Source organism: Mastigoproctus giganteus, chromosome 10 (genome assembly GCF_048544385.1).
Source record: "Mastigoproctus giganteus isolate SK-2022 chromosome 10, ASM4854438v1, whole genome shotgun sequence".
Classification (NCBI taxonomy): domain Eukaryota; kingdom Metazoa; phylum Arthropoda; class Arachnida; order Uropygi; family Thelyphonidae; genus Mastigoproctus; species Mastigoproctus giganteus.
The window spans coordinates 84,549,440-84,571,607 of NC_143584.1; the positions used below are offsets into that span (position 1 = coordinate 84,549,440).

Here is a 22,168-nt window from a genome sequence, read left to right on the forward strand (position 1 = left end):
GAAGTAAGCAAACCCTTAGCCATAATTATGAGAGCTTCCTTGGACTCAGGGGAGGTACCCATGGACTGGAAATGTGCAAATGTGACCCCAATTCACAAGGAGGATCAAACGCTGACACAAGTAATTATAGACCTGTGAGCTTAACTTCTGTTCCAGGAAAATTAATGGAGGCACTGGTTAAAGAAGCACTGCAGGATCATTTAGACAAGACTTCAGTTATAGCTCGGACACAGCATGGTTTTGTTAAGGGGAAGTCTTGCCTGACCAATTTGATTGGATACTATGATGCAGTCACAAAAGAACTGGATGCAGGGAATAGCTTTGATATTATATACTTGGATCTTAGAAAGGCTTTTGATACTGTTGCACATGGAAGACTGCTACACCAATTGGAGCAGTGTGATATTGGAGGCAAATTGCTGCTATGGATAAAGGGGTGGTTGAGGGGGAGAAGACAGAGAATGGTAATCAATGGACACTGCTCATCGTGGACTAATGTTATTAGTGGAGTTCCTCAGGGCTCAGTGTTGGGTCCATTATTGTTTTCTGTATTTATAAATGATATTGATGATGGTATATCAAGCTTAATGTCCAAGTTTGCAGACGATACAAAGGTTGGCAGGGTTGTCAAGGACACTACTGACACTATGCTGCTGCAACAGGATCTGGAAAGGTTGAGCAGATGGGCTAAGAGGTGGCAAATGAAGTTTAACATTGACAAATGTAAAGTACAACACATGGGAAACAGCAACCCCAGAGCAACGTATCAACTCTATGGTACTACACTGACAGTGGTAGACAATGAAAGGGACTTGGGGGTGGTTGTGCAGGCAGATATGAAGTTCTCTGAGCAGTGCAGACGGGGTGCAAGAGTAGCTCATGGAGTATTGTCAATGATATACAGGAATTTTTCCAGCAGGGATAAGGAGGTGATTTATTCCCTTGTATAAGGCAATGTTCAGGCCACACCTAGAGTACTGTATACAGGTCTGGAGGCCTCATTTCAAGAAGGATGTAGAGCTGCTGGAACGAGTACAGAGAAGGGCAACAAGATTAGTGAATGGAACAAAGGGGTGCTCTTACGAAGAAAGGCTTAAGTTTTGCAAATTACAGTGTCTGGAGACTAGGCACCAGCGAGGTGATCTGATAGAGGTGTATAAAGCCTTGAATGGTTTGAGCATGCTCAATGCTGATGGGATTCTTCCTCTAGCTCAGAATAATCACCTGAGAGGGCATAAATTCAAATTGAGGAAAGACAGATGTAGGATAGACGTGCGGAAATTTGCCTTTAGCCAGCGGGCTGTTGGTTGGTGGAACAGACTTCCATCCCTTGTAGTGGAGGTTGATAGCCTAAATAAGTTTAAGGCTCAGCTGGACAGGTATTTTGAACGAACAGAGGGATGAAGTGGAAGTGGGTTTTTTTTTTTTTTTTTTTTTTTTGGCTGATTCTGCATAAGCTTGCTTTCTTGCATCAAATGCCTCTACTAATGCTAATGTCCATAGACTTGTTTCCTGTTCTTTCATAACTAGATTCTTAACTACACCACCACTGGATATAAAGTCAACTAGTTCTTTATACTTGGATTTATTTACTATTTTTTCAACAGTGAATTCACACCCGATACTGCCTGTGGATTCAACTAATTTCATATGCATGAAATTATTTCCTATTCTTTCATACTATACCTTTGAAAATCCACATCTGAAATTTCTAATAGAATTATATAGCTGTCTTTAGATTTTAGTGACTTGATTTTTACCACTAATCTTTATTACCTCATCCTTTAAATAAACCTTGGTTTTCCAATAAATGTGCTAAGGCTGTTCAAGAGATGAATGTTGCATATCGTAATTGGCTTGTTTCTAATTCTCCAGTTTCATTTTCTGCCTACACCAAAGCTCGCAACAATTGTACAGCAGTTATTAATCAGTCCAAACTAGAGTTTGAACAGGATAAGAGTAGAAAACTTGCTTCTTGCCCTAATGGTAACCGAGCATTCTGGTCTCTTGCCAAAGCTATTGGCCGCAACTTTTGCCCATCTGTGCTCCCACCTCTGTCCAGACCAGATGGTTCTGTTGTCACTTCAGCCAAGGATAAAGCTGACCTGCTAGCATCCCATTTTTATTCCAACTCATGTATTAATGATCTTGGTAAAACGCCTCCCACCATTCCCAACACGCTCCATTCAATGTCTCCTGTGGTCTTCCGTCAAAAGGATGTCAGAAGGATTTTGACGAATCTTGATGCTAAGAAAGCTCCAGGTCCCGATGGTATTTCTCCACTTGTTCTTAAAATTTGTGCTCCTGAACTTACTTCTATTCTTTACCGCCTTTTTTCACTTTCTTATTCCAAAGGTGTTTTTCCTTCTGCTTGGAAATTTGCTCATATCCAGCCAGTTCCTAAAAAGGGTGACAAATCCCTCCATTCCAATTACTTCTACTCTTTCTAAAGTAATGGAGAAATCACTTAACCGCCAACTCTTAAACTACCTAGAAATCTTCCATCTGATCAACAATCGCCAGTATGGATTCCGTCAGTGTCGATCCACTGGTGATATTCTGGCTTATGTTACCCATTCATGGACTAATTCAATGGAAAGGTTCGGTGAAACACAAGTAGTTGCTCTTGCCATCTCAAAGGCTTTCGATCGTGTTTGGCATAAAGGTCTTCTAAACAAGCTTCCATCTTATGGTTTGCCAACTGTTTTTAGTAATTGGTTATCCAGTTTTCTCTCTGATCGCTCACTGAGGATGATGGTAAATGGCTCTGTCTTCTAACTTCTCCACTAATGCCGGTGTCCCCCAAGGTTCAGTTCTTTCCCCCACTTTTTCCTCTTGTATATTAATGACCTTACATTGACTGGAAATCCTATCCATAGTTTTGCCGATGATAGCACATTGCATTCCACTTTCCGTTTTGAGAAACCTTGTCCTGCTCAATCAGCTTCAATTTCTCGAAAATCTGCTACCAATTCCTTAAACACCAATCTTCAGGTAATTCTCCAGTGGGGCAAAGACAACTTAGTTGATTTCAACCTTCTAAAACTCAGTCTTGTCTTATATCTCGAAAAAAGGATTCTTCTGCTCCTATGCTTATCTTTAGTGACACTCTGATTTCTAAGCAAAATGATATCTCTTTTGGGGATTACCCTGACTTCTAATCTCTCTCTTGGCACAAGCACATTACAAATATTGCTTCCTCTGCATCAAAAAAACTTGGTTTTCTCTTTCACTCTCGGCGTTACTTTTCTTCCATGGACGGGCGGATTTGCGATTTATACAGAGTGAGCAGATGTTTATCTGCTCACTCTGTATAAATCGCAAATCCGCCCTTCCATGGAATATTGTTCCCACATCTGGAGTGGTGCCCCCAAAACCTCTCTTAGGCTTCTTCATTCCATTCAGAAGAATGGCAGTTAGGTTAATTAATGATTCATCTTTAACAGAGTCTCTCCACTCGCTCTCTCATAGACGTACTGTTTCTGCTGCATGCCTCTTCTACAGATACTTCCATGGGCACTGTTTTTCTGAATTTGCTTCTATAATTCCCACTCTCTCTTTCAAAACAGTCTGAACAGGTGCCGCCACCAGCCAACATCCATTTACTGTCTAACTTCAAACTCACAGAAGCAACTTTTCATCTTCCTCGTTTATTCATCCAACTGCCGTTTTCTGGAACAACCTTCCTTCATACGTATTTCCTGAAAATTACAGTCTACAGAAGTTCAAGTCCAATGTCAACAAATATCTTCTTTCGTCTTCTCAACCTCCACCCAAGCACGGTACTAAGTACTATAGGTTCTAATACCTCTCGTTTGGGGTTTACATTAAAAAATAAATAAATAAATAAATAAAAAGTTACTTTCTATAGTCTCCTAACTACACCACTATTAAGTCTATAGACGTTCATTTATTTGTTTCCTTGGAATTACTTCATATACATGAAATAATTCCAATTAGCACACTCATGTTCCAAGTTATTTTTATTTGTATTTCCTGTTCTTTTACATTTAGATTCTTAACTACACCACCATAAAGTCACCATGTTACTTATATATATATGGAATTATATCACATTCTTTCATCTATGGATTTAAATTAGTTCTTTATCCTTTGATGTATTTTCTTGTCAAATTAAATTCTTTCAAAATCGGATTCTTACTATACCTTTTTGGACTACAGATTATAATTATTCTCTATCTCAAAACTTTTAGTGATTCTAGCTTTCTATACTCTGATATGCTTACGATCAGTCCTTTATATAAGACTATTCAGCTTAGTACAACGTAGACTCATCATTTGGTCTACCGTATATATAATTTTGATCTTCATTCTTTTTGCCACCACCTTGTTCAACACTTTCTATGAATGGTAGTGTGTTTATTTTTGTATATTTTGTAATTTAGTATAATTTTATCATGATAAAGTCCTACCATTCCAACCGCATTACTTTTTCCAACACTAATTTTAAATTATCTCCATACACTTGTGTTCTAAATACGACAATAGAGGTCACTATTTTCCATTTCTTCACAGCTTACTATTAAATCTGTTAAGCTGCTATAAATTGCTTCATTATGTAGATATATTGCTAATGTGGTTGAAGTTTGCGTGCAATCATCTACTCTACAGAATATGTGTGCTTCATCTCCCCGCCTTTTTCCTTCTACTAATATTTTTCCCGCCAGCTTATTTCTGCTACGCATTTCTTGAAAACTCCAGGTATCATTCAATTCTTTATTATATTTTTGGTTTTGTTTTAGATTTGTTTCTCAGCATGTTTCGACCTACATAATTTTTTCCTTACAACACAAGCATTTGGTATTAGCTCCCTTTTATACTAATGCTTCTACAAGCCAGAGCCCTTACTATAAGGTTGGGCTTCACAACCCCAGCAAGCTCAGTGTTATTTAATAACTTTTTCTTTGCTTTTTATCTTTCTGCTGTCTATTTCTACCATTCTTCCCATTCGTAAAACTATTAGTGTATATGAGGGTGATACGAATGTTCCTACCATCCTACTTCTATTTTTCATCTTTATTTATCTAAAATACTCCTTTTCCATTCCCCATCCTCAATTTAATATCTCACCTTATACAGTGTGCTTGTTCCAAATTTATTTATTGAACCATTGAATTCCAATCTACACAAAATTACATCCTTTAAATCCTACACTAAGTTCTACATATTTATATTAACCATATTTATTCTAACTTGATTCTTATTTTTACTTTTATAAATTGCACTGCGTTGGGACTACCTTGTCCATACAGTATTAGAAAGTGCTAATTTCATTTTCGTTGCATTTTGACCATTCACTTTTCTTCTATTACTATGGACAAGTATAGAAACACAGTTCCTGATACATGGTCAGGTGTAGTCCCCTGGTGAAATACCTGATCATGTATCAATATTTGTTGCAGCTGACATCAGATCAGGCACTTTTGCCTTACCTATATTCAACCATTACCTAAATATGTCCCCCCCCCACCCACTCCATATCTGATGATACCACTTTCTATTTTTATTTTTGTTTTATTGGTATTTTTGCTGTACTAATTTTTTCTTTACAGTCTTCCGACCTTCTATTGGCTTACTAATTTAGCCCATAATTTTCTTAATTAATAAGTTTAGGATATTAACATTCTTTCACCTTCACATATCTACTACACTTCTTTTTAAACTATCCTCACCCTTCTATTTACTGACACTCTTTGTAACTTTCACATCCATTTATGCACACTTTATTCAATATATTAATACAAACATATATATATAGGGGTCCGCAAACTTTTTTTGATTTTTGAAAGTCCATAGATCTCAGTAGTTTGGGAACCACTGCCCGGGCATTTACTTTTCCAATCACCAGTGGTTTTGATCTATGTGTGCCTGCAGCATTTGAATGCACTAAGATGGTAACTCTATCCTTAGATAGAGTGAATCCCGTTGGCTATTCTTCATCTTCTATTGTTAACGTCCTTCTAGTTGCGCATCACCAATATAATGCAGTTTCATCTGCATTATACATCTGACTGGGACTGCGGTCTCGTCAGTTACAAACTTCGCAAATTCGTCTGAACATGCTCAGCAGCTCCATCATGATTTGCAGACCTTTTTTTTCCCACACACTCTATGGAGGAAATTCCATGATGCTTCTTAAACATTTGAAGCCATACCTCACTATAGTCACACTCATGTTCCAATTTAAATTCTTTATGAAACAATTGTGCATATACCCAACAAGTCTACTCCATCACTCTGATATTATCAAAACTATTCCATCATCACTTGATCATGCTCAATACTCTTATCATCTTTCATAGTTTTTCTAATGCTCATTTGCTTGTTGGAATCATTGTATAGAATTCCAATATTTTGCATTTTTGCTTCTTACATCAGAAAACAGTTGAGAAACCAATACCATCAATCCAGTTTTTTCAACAATTCTACCTTATCTTGAATCGATATGGACTGGTGCTTAAGACTGACACCACCACTGACACTTTTCTTAGAAGCCATGAATAGGGGTAGATATAAACAAAATAAGCTAATAATAACAAAATTCACTAATAATAACACAAAATCGCCACCAAAAACTGCAGTTTTTGGTGGCGATTCATTCAAACAATCAAAGTGCACGTGCTGCACACAATGCAATCTGTGGCAACCCAGTAAACTAGTTTGATGGTCGTTAGAATTTCAATTGCCCTCTCAACTTTTACCAGATTAAAAGATGTGCCAGACTATCTGTTCCAGGAAAATCAGGTATACCAGTATTTCAAATTTTTCTTCTAAAGTAATCAACTTTCATTTCTTTTTAATCACTGCTACGATTCACCTCACTCTCCTTCTTCCTTTTGTCCACAGTTATTCAAGCTATCAGGTAAGGACAGTAACATAAAATAAACTGTACTAAATCGAATTTGGACCTATGTTATCTGAAATGCAGTGCCAAATTATAAAACACACTAAATTGAAACTGCATTAATCGAGGGATTTCAGCTCTCAACCCACACAGTACTGACTACTATAGGTTCTAATACCTTTGGTTTTTAAGATTTTCATTTAAAAAATAAAATAAAAATAAAACTCCTATTTCTACAGTTTTGCATGGACATTATATAGTCCAGTCTATGCTAAGCTACATATAAAATTTTTAATCAGCACTAAGTATAAAACAGAAAAACAGCAGAACATTTGAATATATTTTATTTGTTGGTGAAACAATTTATTTTTATTTGTATTTTATTTTTTCTTTTATCTTCTGAATTTCTTCTGAATGAAAGTGGTAGATGACTTTCATCAACCGGTGAAATACCACCACTTTGCTTATTGGTGAAACCCATGTTTAGTCTCTAGAGCAAAGTTTCCGGCATCCCCCCCCCATACTTCTCCTTCAACCCATGCATGATCCTAAGTACTATAGGTTTTGATACCTTTCGTGTTTGGGGTTTTCATAAAAAAAAAAAAAAATTTGTCCAAATATCTGATCTGTCGGTTTTGGCATAGGGTAAAAAAAAATTGCAGAATTTATTTGTTATTTACAAGTTGTGTTGATGAAACAGGGCTTTTTAATTATCATTGGGAAACCAAATTTACTAAATGTAGAAGATTTGGTTTTTTCACTGAGCAGATATCTTCTCCATCTGCTCGGTGAAATCTTTTCTAATATCTCCCCAATTAATTGTTCTGATGTCTACTTTCATTCGCTGAAATTATAATTTCTTATTGCAAGCCTCCCCACAACACACACGAACGGATGGACTGACAGACAGCTATTCAGGAATATATTCACAGCTGGCCACAGTTTGTTTGTCTGAACAGCTAGTTTGTCTGCACTGATTTTCTAGTAATTATATAAACTCTAAAATTGAAATATCGTAGTCATAACAGCAAAAAATACATATGTTTATATAAAAATTCTATTGTTAGCTAACTGGCTGATTCTGCTCAGTGGACAGATTGCACAACCAACATATCCATGCCTACAGCACAGTTATCAATAGATTTTATTTTAAAACAGCAAAGATTTACCCATTACTGAATATACATGGCTATGAATTACAAGATTAAAGAACAGTAAAATCTCACTTCATTTTAATTATCTTAAAATTTAGTTGGTCAAAATTCATTTTTTTTGCCAAAAATATAAAAACACATTTATTGTTTTAACCTACCAAAATTTAGTATCTATAAATATTTAGTATTTGCCTTTTATACAGAAATATCACAATAACCAATGTGACTGTGTGGCTCTACCACACAGTCTTGAAACCAAGCTCCCAGGTTGACCCTATCGAAGGCCGAATTGTGTGTACTATAAGGTATATTATCTAACTTTTATTGATTTAATCTTTATGCCTTCTTTATATATGTTATGTCACAGTTTAATACTTTTCTTTTCTAGGCACAAACTATGCTGGTCTGGATTTTAACACAACATAATTTTTTCTATTTTTAACATACAAATCTTATCCTGAAGTTCTTCAGGGTAAGAGTGAGACAGGCATTCAGGTGTCTCACTGTAAACTCCCTCTGTCTCTCTCTCTACCACAAATTACACTGCCAATATATAACCCCAAATTTATTCCATCTTGTAGAGCAAAATAATCATGAGTGTAACAAATTACCCATTATTGAATACAGATCTGTAATTCAGAGTGCCCTTTCCATGTATATATATATATATATTGTATATATTTTATCTATGCAGAAAGGATATTTTTCCTAAACGAGAATTTAATGATAAAATTTCAAACTTTTTTCAGAATGGTTTCAACAACAATCATTTTGTAAAAGAAACAAAACCATTTAAACTATTCAAAAGAAGAAAATAAATATAAATGAAAATATTAACATACTATCACTGTTAAATAAAGCACCTACAGATCCTTCTGCTGAAATTTAACCAAGCAGCAATAGCATTATTAAGTACTGTTTCTTACTTTACAATATACCACAGCCATCATTACAGTCTATGAACCACAACAGTCATCCTCAAAATAAAAAAGACATACTAACATCTGTACTGAAGGAAACAATTCAAGACTGTCTGGTTCTTTTGACAATTCGGAAAGTGAGCAGGACACAAGATAAGAAAGACAGTAGCCAATATTAAAAATTAAAGCATAAAAATGGGAGAGTCAGAGGTGCACTGAAAAATGCTATTAAAGGACGACAATTCTTGTTTATTTAAACGGAGTCAATGATGAATAGTGTTAAATGTTTTGTGCAATAATAGCAAAAGGAATATAAGATTACAAGATACAAGAACATGGCTAAAAGATGAAGCCAACATTACTATTACTTCTTCCATCAGGTGATAATGGAAGAAGAAATAGTAACAGTGGTTTATGGGAGAAAAATGGGTGAAGCAAAAAGTGAAGAAAGAGAAAGTAGAAAGTTCAAGTTTCCTAACTGTTTTTTCTTTTTTCGTCCTAATACCATTAAAATTAATATATCTTGCTAGATTATGAATAAATTTTCTTGTTTTTATAAACTATGACTTAAATATTTCCATATCATTTTATTCTATAATTTAGAGTAGACCATTCCCCTATTAGTCCAAATTACTGAGATTTTACTGTACAGAGGAAACAATCCATACCTTATTTTTTTCATGAAGCTCCATTTGTAATGCTTTAACATCGGAATCAGAAGCTAGAGTCATCTGTTTAGTCTTTCTTTCCAATCTTTCCTCCAAATCCTCAATTTGAGTTCTCAATTTTTTGTTCTCTCGTTCCAGAGCCAGCTTTTCAGTCTCTAGTCTTTCACGACGTCCCCACTCAGATGCATTCTCAGCTTGTAGTCTCTCCAACTAAATGAATGGTATGTAGAATAACTAGCAAGGAACTTGAAATTGTGAAAACTTTTTTTTTTTTTTTTTTTTTGTTAATGGTAAAGAACACAAATAAGCATGAATTTCCAACTCAAAACAGGGTGATCCTGTTAATATTTCCATCTGATTAGCAGCATCATCATTACTTCAGTGAAGAAGTAACTTTTTTTTTCTTCTTTTCTAACAAACTTTCTTTTAAACAAAACAAAGCAAAAAAAAAAAAAAAAAGAACAATTTATATATTTCATTTAATTAAAACAATAATATTAATATAAAACTGCAAAACATTTTTACTTAAGTACCTTCCAAATATTTTCTTATTCCAACACAATGTTCTATTAATTTCCTTGAACAACATTATGCACAGACATCTGACAGGAAATTAAATAGTGACAAGTGTGTGTGTGTGTGTGTTGTGTGTGTGTTGTGTGTGTGTGTGTGTGTTGTGTGTGTGTGTGTGTGTGTGTGTGTGTGTGTGTGTGTGTGTGTGTGTGTGTGTGTGTGTGTGTGTGTGTGTGTGTGTGTGTGTGTGTGATGGTTGTTTATTGGTGCATTAGCTGCAATGGCTATAGTATGCCAATTCGTAGGAATATTAGAAAATAATTAACAATGTAATCAAATTAATTTAATTTCAGTTCTGAAACCTATTCGTAAAAGAGTATACACTCCAATTTGTTTCAAAAAGCAGAAAAGTTCATTAACGTTTGCCTCCTCTCCAATGATATGATGTAATCTCAACAGTTCTCTCGAAGGTTAGCCAGATTTAAGTATTGAAGCACGATGTTGTTGATAGTGAGGACAGTCACAATCAGAATATGTTCGACTGTTAGATGTTCTAATTAGTGTGGACACTGAGGAGAATCATCGTCCATTAGTAGATGGAAATGAATCAGATGGGTGTGTCCTATTCTCATCTATGTGAGTACCACTTCTTCCCACCGCACTGTGTGATTGCTCGAGTGCCAGAACTTTGGGTCTTGTTTCAACTGGATGTACCAGAGCCCATTGCCTTTTGGTGTCGCTAAGTGGACAATGTGTTCGTGGTTATCCCCAGAAATTCAGGTGACCGAATCTTAGACCACCTCAATTCTCTGTTGCCTTTCATAAAATTCACGACTGAGCTAGAGTCGGACAACACCACACCATACTTAGACACCCTTGTCCGGCGCGAGGGCACGCGCTTGAAGAAAACTGTCCATCGTAAACCAATGTGTGCTGGCCAATTTACCAACTTATGGTCAGCACACGCGCATAGCCATCTTCTTGCCACTGCACGAACCTTGCTAACTCGTGCCTGGACACACTCTAGCTCTGTAAATGAGAGGTGCGCCGAAATTGCTAAAGTCAGGGCAGATCTTACGAGGTGTGGCTATCCCATCAACCCTTGACAGGTGTGACCTACAGACACGTGGCCACGTAGCAACCAACAGAAACATCCACAAGGAGATGACTCAGCCACGAGCGCCTTTATCCCATACTACCCAAACCTATCACAACAGGTTTGTAGAATCTTAAAATCACATGGGATAAAATGCGTACAACTCCCAGACAGAAAATTACGATCCCTCATCTCTAAGGTAAAAACACCTGTCCCCACCCTACTACAAAGCGGATTGGTCTACCGCATCTCTTGCCGTGACTGCACTAGCTGCTACATCGGGGAAACTGGGACACAGCTCGAAAAACACCTTTCCAAACACAAAAGAGCAATCCGCTTAGCGTATGTGGAGCACTCAGCTATTGCTGAACACGTTTGGGCAACCCACCACAACACCGACCCACACCGCGATGTCGTGATTGTGGATAAGTCCCGCCACTATCGGCGACGCGCCTGGTTGGAGTCGTTAAACATCAAATGTTCCAATACCTCGGTAAACAGGAACAGTGGATGTCAAGTCCACCCTATCACCAAAACAGCAATCCTGTCCATTGACAAATGCTGGCAACGTCCGCATACACCACAGCCACAGGCTTCAACAATCAATCACGCACAAGATTGACAGTACACGCCCTCATGCTCCATTCTTAACTGTCAGTTTAACTGAGGAAGGTTGACAAAACAACCGAAAGCTTTTATTTGTATGTATCTAATCTAATGTATATTTTCTAATCTAATCTAATCTAATGTATATTTTCTAATCTAATCTAATCTAATGTATATTTTCCTATTATTAAGCTTGTTACAATCTATTTTTGTATCCGTTTTGCTCTGAGCAACAGTAATTTGATATTAATAATGAATAATATTCATAATATTAATAATGGAATAATGAATCCAGAGCACACAGGCCTCTTTAATCGTATTTGAACTGGAAAAGTGCTATTCATTTGGTTATGCCATAACTCTGTCCACTGTGCATGGCATGCTGCTTGAATTAAGATGTTATAATCAGGCACTGGAATAGGGACAGAAGTTAGGTCTAAAGTTGATGGATTTTTGACAGATATATCAGCCACTTCATTCCCTTTTATGCCTGAATGTGCTGGAATTCAGCCAAGTTTCATTAGTTGTTGACAATGATAAATCTGCAATAGTAAACTCCTGATTTTCATTAAAATATAGTGATTCCTTTGAGAGGGAATCTGCATTGCTGTAATTGAGCTGAGAGAGTCAGTGTAAACTATATATTTTGCAGATGGTGTAGAGTCAAATTTTCTAGAGCCAATTGTATTGCATACAGTTTTGCTGAAAAGTTGCTATTCAGGTGGAAGAGAAGCAGATATGATAGCAGAGGGAAACACTGCTGCTGCTCCAACAGTTGAAAGAGATTTGGAACCATCCGTATATATCAGCAAAAAAGTCAGCACAGGTTTGAACATGGCTAGCATGGAGTTGTTGCACAGTCAGTACCGGTAGACGATTCTCTCCCCATTGAAGAAAATAAGTATCACAGTTCAGTTGAGGAAACGTGGTCCATGGTGTAGGAGTGTAATTCTCTATCTGTTGCCTATTGTGGAGAGGAACATTCCAATTCTGTGATATTTCAAGATGTAGTAGGCCAGCTGGTCGAATTTTACTTGGTTTATTTCTGTAGAGATTTGAGTATTGGTTGATTAAAAAGGTATGGCTGAATAGGATGCAAAAAGCAAGTCTGTATTTTGGCTGCATATTTAAGTAATAGCATTTTTCTGCAGAGATGCAGAGGGGGCTCATGAGCTTCAATGTATAGACTCTGAGTTGGAGATGTCCTATATGCACCAATTGCAATCCACAAGTGCATTATGTTGAATAGGATCCAGCCAGAATCATAAACTGGAGCACCATAATCTAAATGGGATCTAATCAGTGCTCTATAAGAGCAACAGCAAAGTTGTACGATCTGCTCCCCAAAACAGGGCAGATAAAACTCTTAGCATGTTGATCTTTTTAAGACAGGCAGTACGTATTAATTTAACATGCTCAAAGAAGTTTAGCTTACTGTCCAGGATTAGTCCCAAGAATTTTATATTGCTGGCAATCGGAATGGTGGAATGTGGAATCCGAAGTTCGGGATCGGTACGCTTTTTTTTTTTTTTTTTTAAGGAGCATTAGCAACTAAGGCCATATTGCTCTGGGATATGCGGTGGTCATTCCCTGACCTTTCCACATCCTCCATATTTGGTGGTGATGGGCTCGAACCCCGGTCTAATCAAGAAGCGTGTGCTACGCACTGCTGCTCCTTCCCACCTGGCTACGGAAGCACCGGATCTGTATGCAGTTTGCGTTGACTGCAAAAGTGGATCGCAACTGTTTGCTGTTGGGAAAGACTATATCCATTGAGCTCAGCCCACTTTTGTACTTTATTGAGGGGCCTTTCAATAGATCTCATGTTCTGAGAATGACAAGAAATAGAGAGATCATCAGCGTAAAGGTACGCCTCTACAGTATTTGGGAGTTCTTTTGTAATGATATCAATTCTAAGGGCAAACAGGGTTGCACTCAATATTGATCCTTGAGGTACTCCTCCTTCCTGCGAGAATGTAGCAGAAAGGGAATTTTGATATGTGACCTGGAAAGATCAGCTCTTGGGAAAGTTCCTAATAAATATGGGCAGGCTGCCTCGCAGACCAAGAGTATGAAGGTCACTGAGAATGCCATACTACCAAGTAGTATTGAATGCCTTCTCCATATCTATGGAGACCATAATAAGGTGTTCATTTTTAACAAAGGCAATGCGAATTTCAGATTCAGCCTTGATCATCAGATCTAAGGATCTGTTTTGATGAAAGCCACGTTGACAATTACTCAGTAGATGTTGAGTTTCAATGATCCAAACGAGTCTACTGTGGATCATTTTTTCAAGAATTTTACCAAGGCAACTTGGTAAAATTCTAAAATACTAGAGGGATCTTTTCCAGGTTTCAAAAATGCCAGAACTGTAGCATGGTGCCAAGCGGTTGGATAAATATTTTCCAGGAAGATCCAGTTAAAAAAGACTAGAAGCAGTCTTTTTGTCATTGAGATGCTGAAATATTACATAATATATGCCATCTGGCTCAGAGGCAATGTTTCATGTTGTTCTGATGGCCTGTAAAAGTTCACAATATTGTAGATGCTGATTATATGGAAGTGATAGTGAGGTTCGAAAAAGTTGATAGGTCTCTGTTCGGTGGCGGCCTTAATTTTTCTGGAATTTCGGATTGGAGTTTGATGCAGCTGAGACTTGAGCAAAGGTTTTGCCCAAGGCATTGGCCATATCTAGAGGAGCAGAGAGTTCTTTCCCATTGCAGGAAAGAATTGGAGAACAGTTGGAAACTTCGCAGAAAGCTGCCTAATTTTCTTCCATATTAGTCTGGAGTCAGTGTTTCTATTGATAGTACACGCGAACCAAGTCCAAGAATCTTTCTTGGCTTGCTTTTGAATGTAATGCACTTTTGCCCTTAGCTTCTTGTAGCTAATTAGATTAGCTGTGGTTGGAGATCAACGGAATAAATTAAAAGCTTTATTTTTTTCTTTCTTTGGTTTTGTGCACTCTTCGTTCCACCAGTAGTTAAAATGCCGTTGGCTCAGGGGATTTGATAATGGAATTGAGTACTTAGCTGTAACTAAAAGACAGGATGTGATATAATCAGTAACTTCATCTATGGGCTGTAGTTGAATAGTTTTTTTGTCAAGAGTGATTGCTGACTGAAATTTGGCCCAAATGGCTTTAGAGAATTTCCATTTCCTGCAGGGTTGGTGTAATGGTGGTTGGGTAGTCATCACATTACAAAGAATTGGAAAATGATCACTACCCATGGGATCATCCAGAGTGGACCATTGCATGACTGAAAACAATATCGGGGAGCAAATTGATAGGTCAATTGGAAAAGTCTGTCCAGTGGGTAACTGTATATGGTGTGCAAGCCACTATTAAAAAGAGTGAGGTTTTGTTTTTCCAGTAAACTTTCAATAAGTCGGCCGCATCTGTCTAATTTAGATGATCCCCATAAAGGATGGTGGCCATTGAAATCCCCTAGCAAGCAGTCAGGGGAGGGTAGCCGTATTAAAAGAGCTTTTCAAGGTCATTATAAGGGTAAGTATGATTTGGTGGGAGATAAACTGAGACTAGTGTAAAAGAAATCTGAGTAATCAGACGCACAGCAACGGCTTCAATTTGGAGAGTGATTTGCCTAGCTGGAATCTTTGAGCTAATCAAAATGGCTACATCACCACAAGCAGAATCGGATGTATTCCGATCTCGTCTATAGATAGAGTAGTTTTTTATGGAAACTGAGATTTCAGGAGTTAAACAGGTTTCTTGCAGGCATAAACCAACTGGAGAGTAGTGGTTAAAGTATTGAATGTAGTCAATGTTGCCATGAAAGCCTCTGCAATTCCACTGCAAAATATAAGGCATTACTTGAATTTAGAAGAAACTGCACCTGGCATGGTGTCTTATGGCGTTCCAGTTTTGGTTTGTCTCTTTTTGGAGAGGAAGGGCGACCAGTGTCCATCTCTTCTTCTGCAAATATTTCCAGAATAGGATCTTCCTCTTTGGATGAGTACTCTGCATCCATCGATGTGTCCTGAATAATCTTTTTTGAAGTCGAACTAGGATTATTTGAAGTAGCAGCATTCAATGGCGGAGGTTGAGGTTTCACTGGTATTGTGAGAGGCATATTACTTGCTTGGTCTGAGTGCTTAAGGGCAATGGACTGATGCTGAGAGAGGATAGCCCGAGCCCAGTCGGAGATTGATGTGTTTGTTGGAACAGTAACATCAGTTTGAGTGGCAATGGTTTGATATTTTGTTTTGCAATATTGGCATAGGTACGGTTAGGTATACTGGGTGCAATTAATTTTCTTGCCTCCTGATAACTAACTCTGTTTTCAACTTTATATTTCACAATTTTTTTTCTCTATTTTCCACCTCTCACATGTCTTAGAGTAGGCAGGATGGTTGCCTTTGCACTTGGCACAGATCATTTCTTTCATCGAACAATCACTTTGAATGTGATCGGAGGATCCACAGTTGGGACAAACTGGATTCTCTCTGCATGTCGTTTGAGAGTGGCCATACTTTTGGCATTTATAACATCTCAACGGATTGGGTATGAAAGGACAAGTGCGGCAAAGTAGATATCCTGCTTTTACTGATGAGCATAGGTTTGGACTGTTAAAGGTCAGAATGATATTTCTGGTAGGTGTGAGAATATTGTCTCTTTTGATCATAATTCTTTTTACAGCAATTTGTTCCTGAAACTCTTCTTTAATTTCTTCCTCCATCACATTCATCAGGTCCAACTACATATTATACCCTTTGATGTATTTAGGATTGCATGTGGAGTTACTTTAACCGGAATACCAGCAAAATTTGTCATTTTTAGCAGTTTTTCAGACTGCCTGCGTTTTAGAGTTTCAACAAGTAAGTCCTCTGATTGCAGTCTCTTAACCATCTTGGGAGACCCTGCAATACTTTCCAGGTGTTTTTGGATTAGAATGGGGGATAGCTTACTGAGAGGCTGTTCTGATAGTGAGTGACTTCATTTATTAAGAATGCAGATAAGTCTGTTGCCGAGGGATTGGTTTTCAACCTCTTTGGTTGCGGCGAATCATGGTCATTTTCTGTCTCTGGCCGACAGCTTGGCAGCTCTAAAGATGGTAACATTTTGTTTCATGTTGGCTCCTTTTAGCCCCTGGCAGATGAACTTTTCTGTTAAGGTTACCGGCCCTGCCACAGGGAGGCAGGAGCAGTGCCTGGTGTGACCAAGCAAAATTAGGAGTTAGTCTAATAAAATATGAAAAAATAAAGAAAGGTTACTTTCCTTCCTTGCTCTCTACCAGTAATTTTGATAAAAGAGCTGCTATTAAATAAAAGGATATATTAAAGAGAGAAACTTAAAAGATAACTATAATTCACCTTTTAGAAAATCACAGTGAAAGCACAGAGAAATCACTCAGTCACAATCGCTTGGTACCCAGGGGCCTATTGAAAACTATGCAAAGTTTTCTTTTCTTTTATTATTATTTTACTTTCTAAATTCTATTTTATTATTTTTATTATTATCTTAAAGAAATAAACAACATTAAGGTTATGCATTATCATCGTGTTTGAAAAGAGTGAATTACCGAAAATGGTATTGTTTTTATCATATCTCATATTGTGAATATCTTCACAATGGGTTGCTTGATATTGCACTACCTTGAATAAGTAACACTTTTGAAAAGACTACTGTTTACAGAAATAAACAAGAAAAAATTCACAGATATTTTGTATAGTGATCCTTGAGGATCCTCAGGTATGCCAAGCTGTGCTTGCAACTGGGAGTGAATTGCAGATGGAACAGATATTCGGGTGATACTAGAGTCAAGTGGACCTAATTTCAGCAGTCTGATTGGTCTGCAACAGCCAAATCCTCTGCCTTCACAAAGGTGGAAGTATTAGTAACCCCGTGTATAACCCCTATGTGCAAGTCCTGAAATAAGTCACCTAGCATAATAGAGGTGCGAACCCAGATGCGAACCAATGTAAGCACGGGTCGCGGTGTTGCATCCACGCCATATGGAGGAATGCTGTCCCTCTGTGTTACCAGGCAATACTAGGTGGTAGATGACTCATCAACTGGTGCAATACCACCACATTGCTTAATGAAGGCTTGAAGTGGTGGAACAGTGTTTAGTCTCCAAAGGAAAACTCCGGCAACTCTCCCATCATGTATTATAATTGATGCTTATGAGGTAATGATGAACACCATGACAAGATACAATCTTTCTTATATTTCAAGGGTACAGCTCTAAAATGGTGTTCGCAGGCAGGCTGCTAGATAGTCCACCAGACTGAACCTACTCGTAACTCTCTCTAGGAGGCTTCTGGATCAACTAGTGTATAATTTTGCTGCCTCTACTCTGCCAGATAGTGACTAAAGGGGGTCTGAGTGGTGTGTGTGTGTGGGGGACATTGTCAAGGCCATGTAATATCAAGGAGCTGGGCATATTCTTACCATGTGTATGCCATATCCAAAAATTTCACTACTTTATACAGTATGTCATCACCACCTTTTCTTACTTCTGAATACACTCTGAACTGTCAAAATAAAAGAACAAACTTATCTGAAAAAAAAGATCTAAACCTCCCAACACCTCCTCGTTGATGTCTAAATGATGTCCATTTCCACTTAGTCTGCCAAACACCCAAGTAATTTTTCTGATAGAATCCCAGTTATTGGTTGATTCAACCACTGGTCATCTCAGTTCTCGAATTATTTGCTAGATGCCTTTCATTTCAACATAGTACTTGTGCATATGTCCATTATGATATTTCCTGTCAGAGACAGTAATTTGGAATCTCCTCTTTTTGATCTTATTTAGCTTAAAACCTCTATACCACATTTTCAAGCTTCTCTGGCTTAAAATCTCTCTACAACAGATGAATTCTCACAAATTCATCTGTTGCCTCTGTCGTTCTCCTAACTCCACTAATCACTTGGAACTCTTTGAAACTTCTACTTTCTCCAGTAAAACCTTGCTAACAGTGAGGTAACTTTCCTTGGACATTTTAATGTGCACAACTCCACTTGGTCAAGATGCTAAGGGTTTTGCAATTACTAATGACCAAGCACAGATCAAAATTTGTTGATGGTTTCTTCTCCAACACAGCCTTTCTCTTGTGGTCATTCTCAACCTAATGTTGTTGGGCATTACAATAATGCAAAATGGGATGATCTGCAAGATTCCCTTTCTTTGGATAGATAACTATTTCAAATTTTCTAATGCCAACCTTTGCGCAGTCATGTCAGTGAAATTATTCTTGTAGGGATGAAATCCTTTATTCCACACTCCACCTTAAAATCTTGTCCTTCATCTAAACTTGTTTTTTTCAATAAATATGCTAAGGCTGTTCAAGATAAGAATGTTGCATACCATAATTGGCTTGTATCCAAATTTCCAGGTTAATTTCCAGCCTACACCAAATCTTGCAACTATTGTAAAGCAGTTATTAATCAATCCAAACTAGAATTCGAACATGCTAAGAGTAGAAAACTTGTTTCTTGTTGAAATGGTATTTGAGCATTCTGGTCTCTTTCCAAAACTATTGGCCACAACTTTTGCCCATTTCCATTCCCACCTCAGTCAAAACCAGATGGTTCTGACTGAGGTGGGAATGGAATTGCCCCTTCAGCAGATTGGCTGAAGTGGCAATATATAAGCTGATCTCTAGCATCCTGTTTTTCTTCCAACTTGTGTATTGATGATCTTGGTAAACCACCTCCCACCATTGCCAGTACACCCCATCGAATGCTTCCTGTGGCTTTCCATCAAAAGGATGCCAGAAGGATTTTGAACAATCTTGATGCTAACAAAGCTCCAGGTTCTGTGGTATTTCTCCACTTGTTCTTAAAACCTGTTATTGTTGTTGTTGTTATTATTTGGTTTTTAGGAGCATTAGCAACTAAGGCCATATTGCTCAGGGATATGCGGTGGTCATTCCCTGACCTTTCTGCATCCTCTGTATTTGGTGGTGATGGGCTCGAACCCCGGTCTAATCAAGAAGCGGGTGCTATGCACTGCTGCTGCTCCTTCCCACATAGCTACGGAGGCACCTCTTAAAACCTGTACCCCTGAACTTATTACTGTGCTGCGTTGCCTTTTTTCACTTTCTTATTTGAATTTTTCTTTCTTCTTGGAAATTTGCTCATATCCAGCCAGTTTCTAAAAATGGTGACAAATCCCTTCCATCCAATTATCATCCCATTGCACTTACTTCTACTCCTTCTAGTGTAATGGAAAAATCAATTAATTGCCAACTTTTAAACTATCGAAAAATCTTCCATCTGATGATCAATAGCCAGTACGGATTCTGTCAGTGTCAATTCACTGGTGATATTCTGGCTTATCTTACCCATCCATGAACAAATTTAATGGAAAAGTTTAGTGAAACTCAAGCAGTTGGCCTTCGCAATTCAAAGGCTTTTGATTGGGTTTCGCATAAAGGTCTTCTAAATAAGCATCCATCTTATGGTTTTCAAAATGTTTTTTGTACCTGGGTATCCAGTTTTCTCTCTGACCCCTCACTGCAGGTGATGGTAGATGGCTCTCTGTCTTCTACCTTCTCCATTAATGCTGGTGTTCCCCAAGGTCCAGTTCTTTCTCCCACTCTTTTCCTCTTGTATATTAATGACTTTTTTCCACTGACTGGAAATCCTATCCATAGTTCTGTTGTTGATAGCACATTGTATTTCACCTTCCAGTTAGAGAAACCTTGCCCTGCACAAACTGCTTCAACTTCACACATATTCACTAAAGATTCTTTAAATGTTGATATCCAAGTAATTCTCCAGTAGGGCAATTGAAATCAACTTAGTTGATGTCAATCTTTCTAAAACTCAGTTCTGTCTTATATCTCGCAAAAAGAATTCTCCTATGGTTACCTTCGATGACACTGATTTCTAGGCACGGTCATATCTTTATTGGGGATTACCCTGATTCTAATCTCTCTTGGCATAAGCACATTACAAATATTGCTTCCTCCGAATCTAAAAAACTGGGTTTTCTATTTCACTCTCAGCTTTACTTTTCTTTCACACTGCTGTTCACAAAATTGCAAACCCACCCAAACATGGATTGTTTTACCCACAACTAGGCCTGTGCCCCCAAACCTCTCTCTCAGGCTTCTAGATTCCATTCAAAAGAGGGCAATTAAATTAATTAATGACTCATGTCTAACAGAGTTGCTCCACTCTGTCTCACAGACTTTCTGTTTTTGCTCCATGCCTTTTCTATAGATACTTCCATGGGCACTGCTCTTCTGAATTGGCTTCTATAATTTCCGCTCTTTCTTTTCCAAAACAAGTTTCTTCTTTCATCTTCTCAACCTTCAGCCTATGCACAGTGCTAAGTACTATAAGTTCTAATACCTGTGTTTAGGGTTTTCATAAAATAAAAAAACATATTTCTACCTGTTTATTTCTCTTGGTAAAACTAGAGCAATAAATATCTGGTGAGGGATGGAAAAAACCTTCACACTGTCAGTGCTCAATTTTCTTTCAGAAACAGCAAACAAGTTTTCATGAGAGAGAGAGAGAGAGAGAGAGAGAGCATTTTAATGAAAATTTATTAATAATTCTTTAAAATACTTCAATTCAAAAATATAATGTTACACACACAAAATTCTGGAATAATATCTTCAGAATCTTTATAACTAGAATTTTCAAATGCCTTATCAACAACAAATTTTGGCCATGTTCTTTTAAGATTTAATTTTAATTATAGCAAGCTAGGTCAAGATGGGTACTGAAAAACACTTTTCCTAGTGGATTTCATTTTCAAGGAGACATTAAATTATATTTCAAATACATCAAATGAAGTGAAGTAACTACAGTAAACCCCCGCTAGTCGCGGTATCACGGTCGCTGATTTAACATTAAAAAATGTGAATTTTAAAGCGCCGTGAACATTTTCCGCCATAAAAAAACATGGGCGTGGCTAAAATTATCTTTCCCGGTCAAAACAGTACTCAGTGGGTGGGTGGGGGGGTGACAAAATTGCGAGCGTGGATGTTTCTCGCTAATCCTTGTTCAGTATGTGTTATGCGCTTGTCATGGAAGGTTTCGTCATTTGCTTTTAATTTATATGCGAATAAATTTATCAATTTATAAATTGATATGCTTACAAAAAATGATAAATCTTATCATTTTTATAAATCATTCTTATCATTTATATAAATCCGTTTTGCAGTGTAAAACAGACTTTTTCGAGTGTGTTAACGGAAGAAAGTGACTTTATTTGAACAAGTTATTTCTAACCCGTACAAAAAATATGGTTACGAATAACAAGGAAAATGTGAAAAGATCAAAGGTGATGACATTAGCGAATAAAATTGAGTTATTAGAGAAAATTTCTAATGGTGAAAGTGTCTCCTCAGCGGCAAAA

At 37.5% G+C, this 22,168-nt stretch overlaps 1 protein-coding gene across 8 annotated transcripts in view; it reads right to left on the bottom strand.

The window, feature by feature from the left end:
- LOC150079127 (coiled-coil domain-containing protein 102A) overlaps window positions 1-22,168 on the bottom strand; it is a 267,304-nt gene that overhangs the window by 64,190 nt on the left and 180,946 nt on the right. For 7 of the 8 annotated variants that reach the window (XM_090383724.1, XM_090383725.1, XM_090383722.1 and 4 more), the window contains one exon: window positions 9,608-9,817. In XM_090383724.1, the coding sequence (XP_090239850.1) occupies window positions 9,608-9,817 (210 nt within the window). The remainder of the gene's footprint in view (window positions 1-9,607; window positions 9,818-22,168) is intronic. The other variant, XM_090383727.1, reaches the window with a different exon arrangement.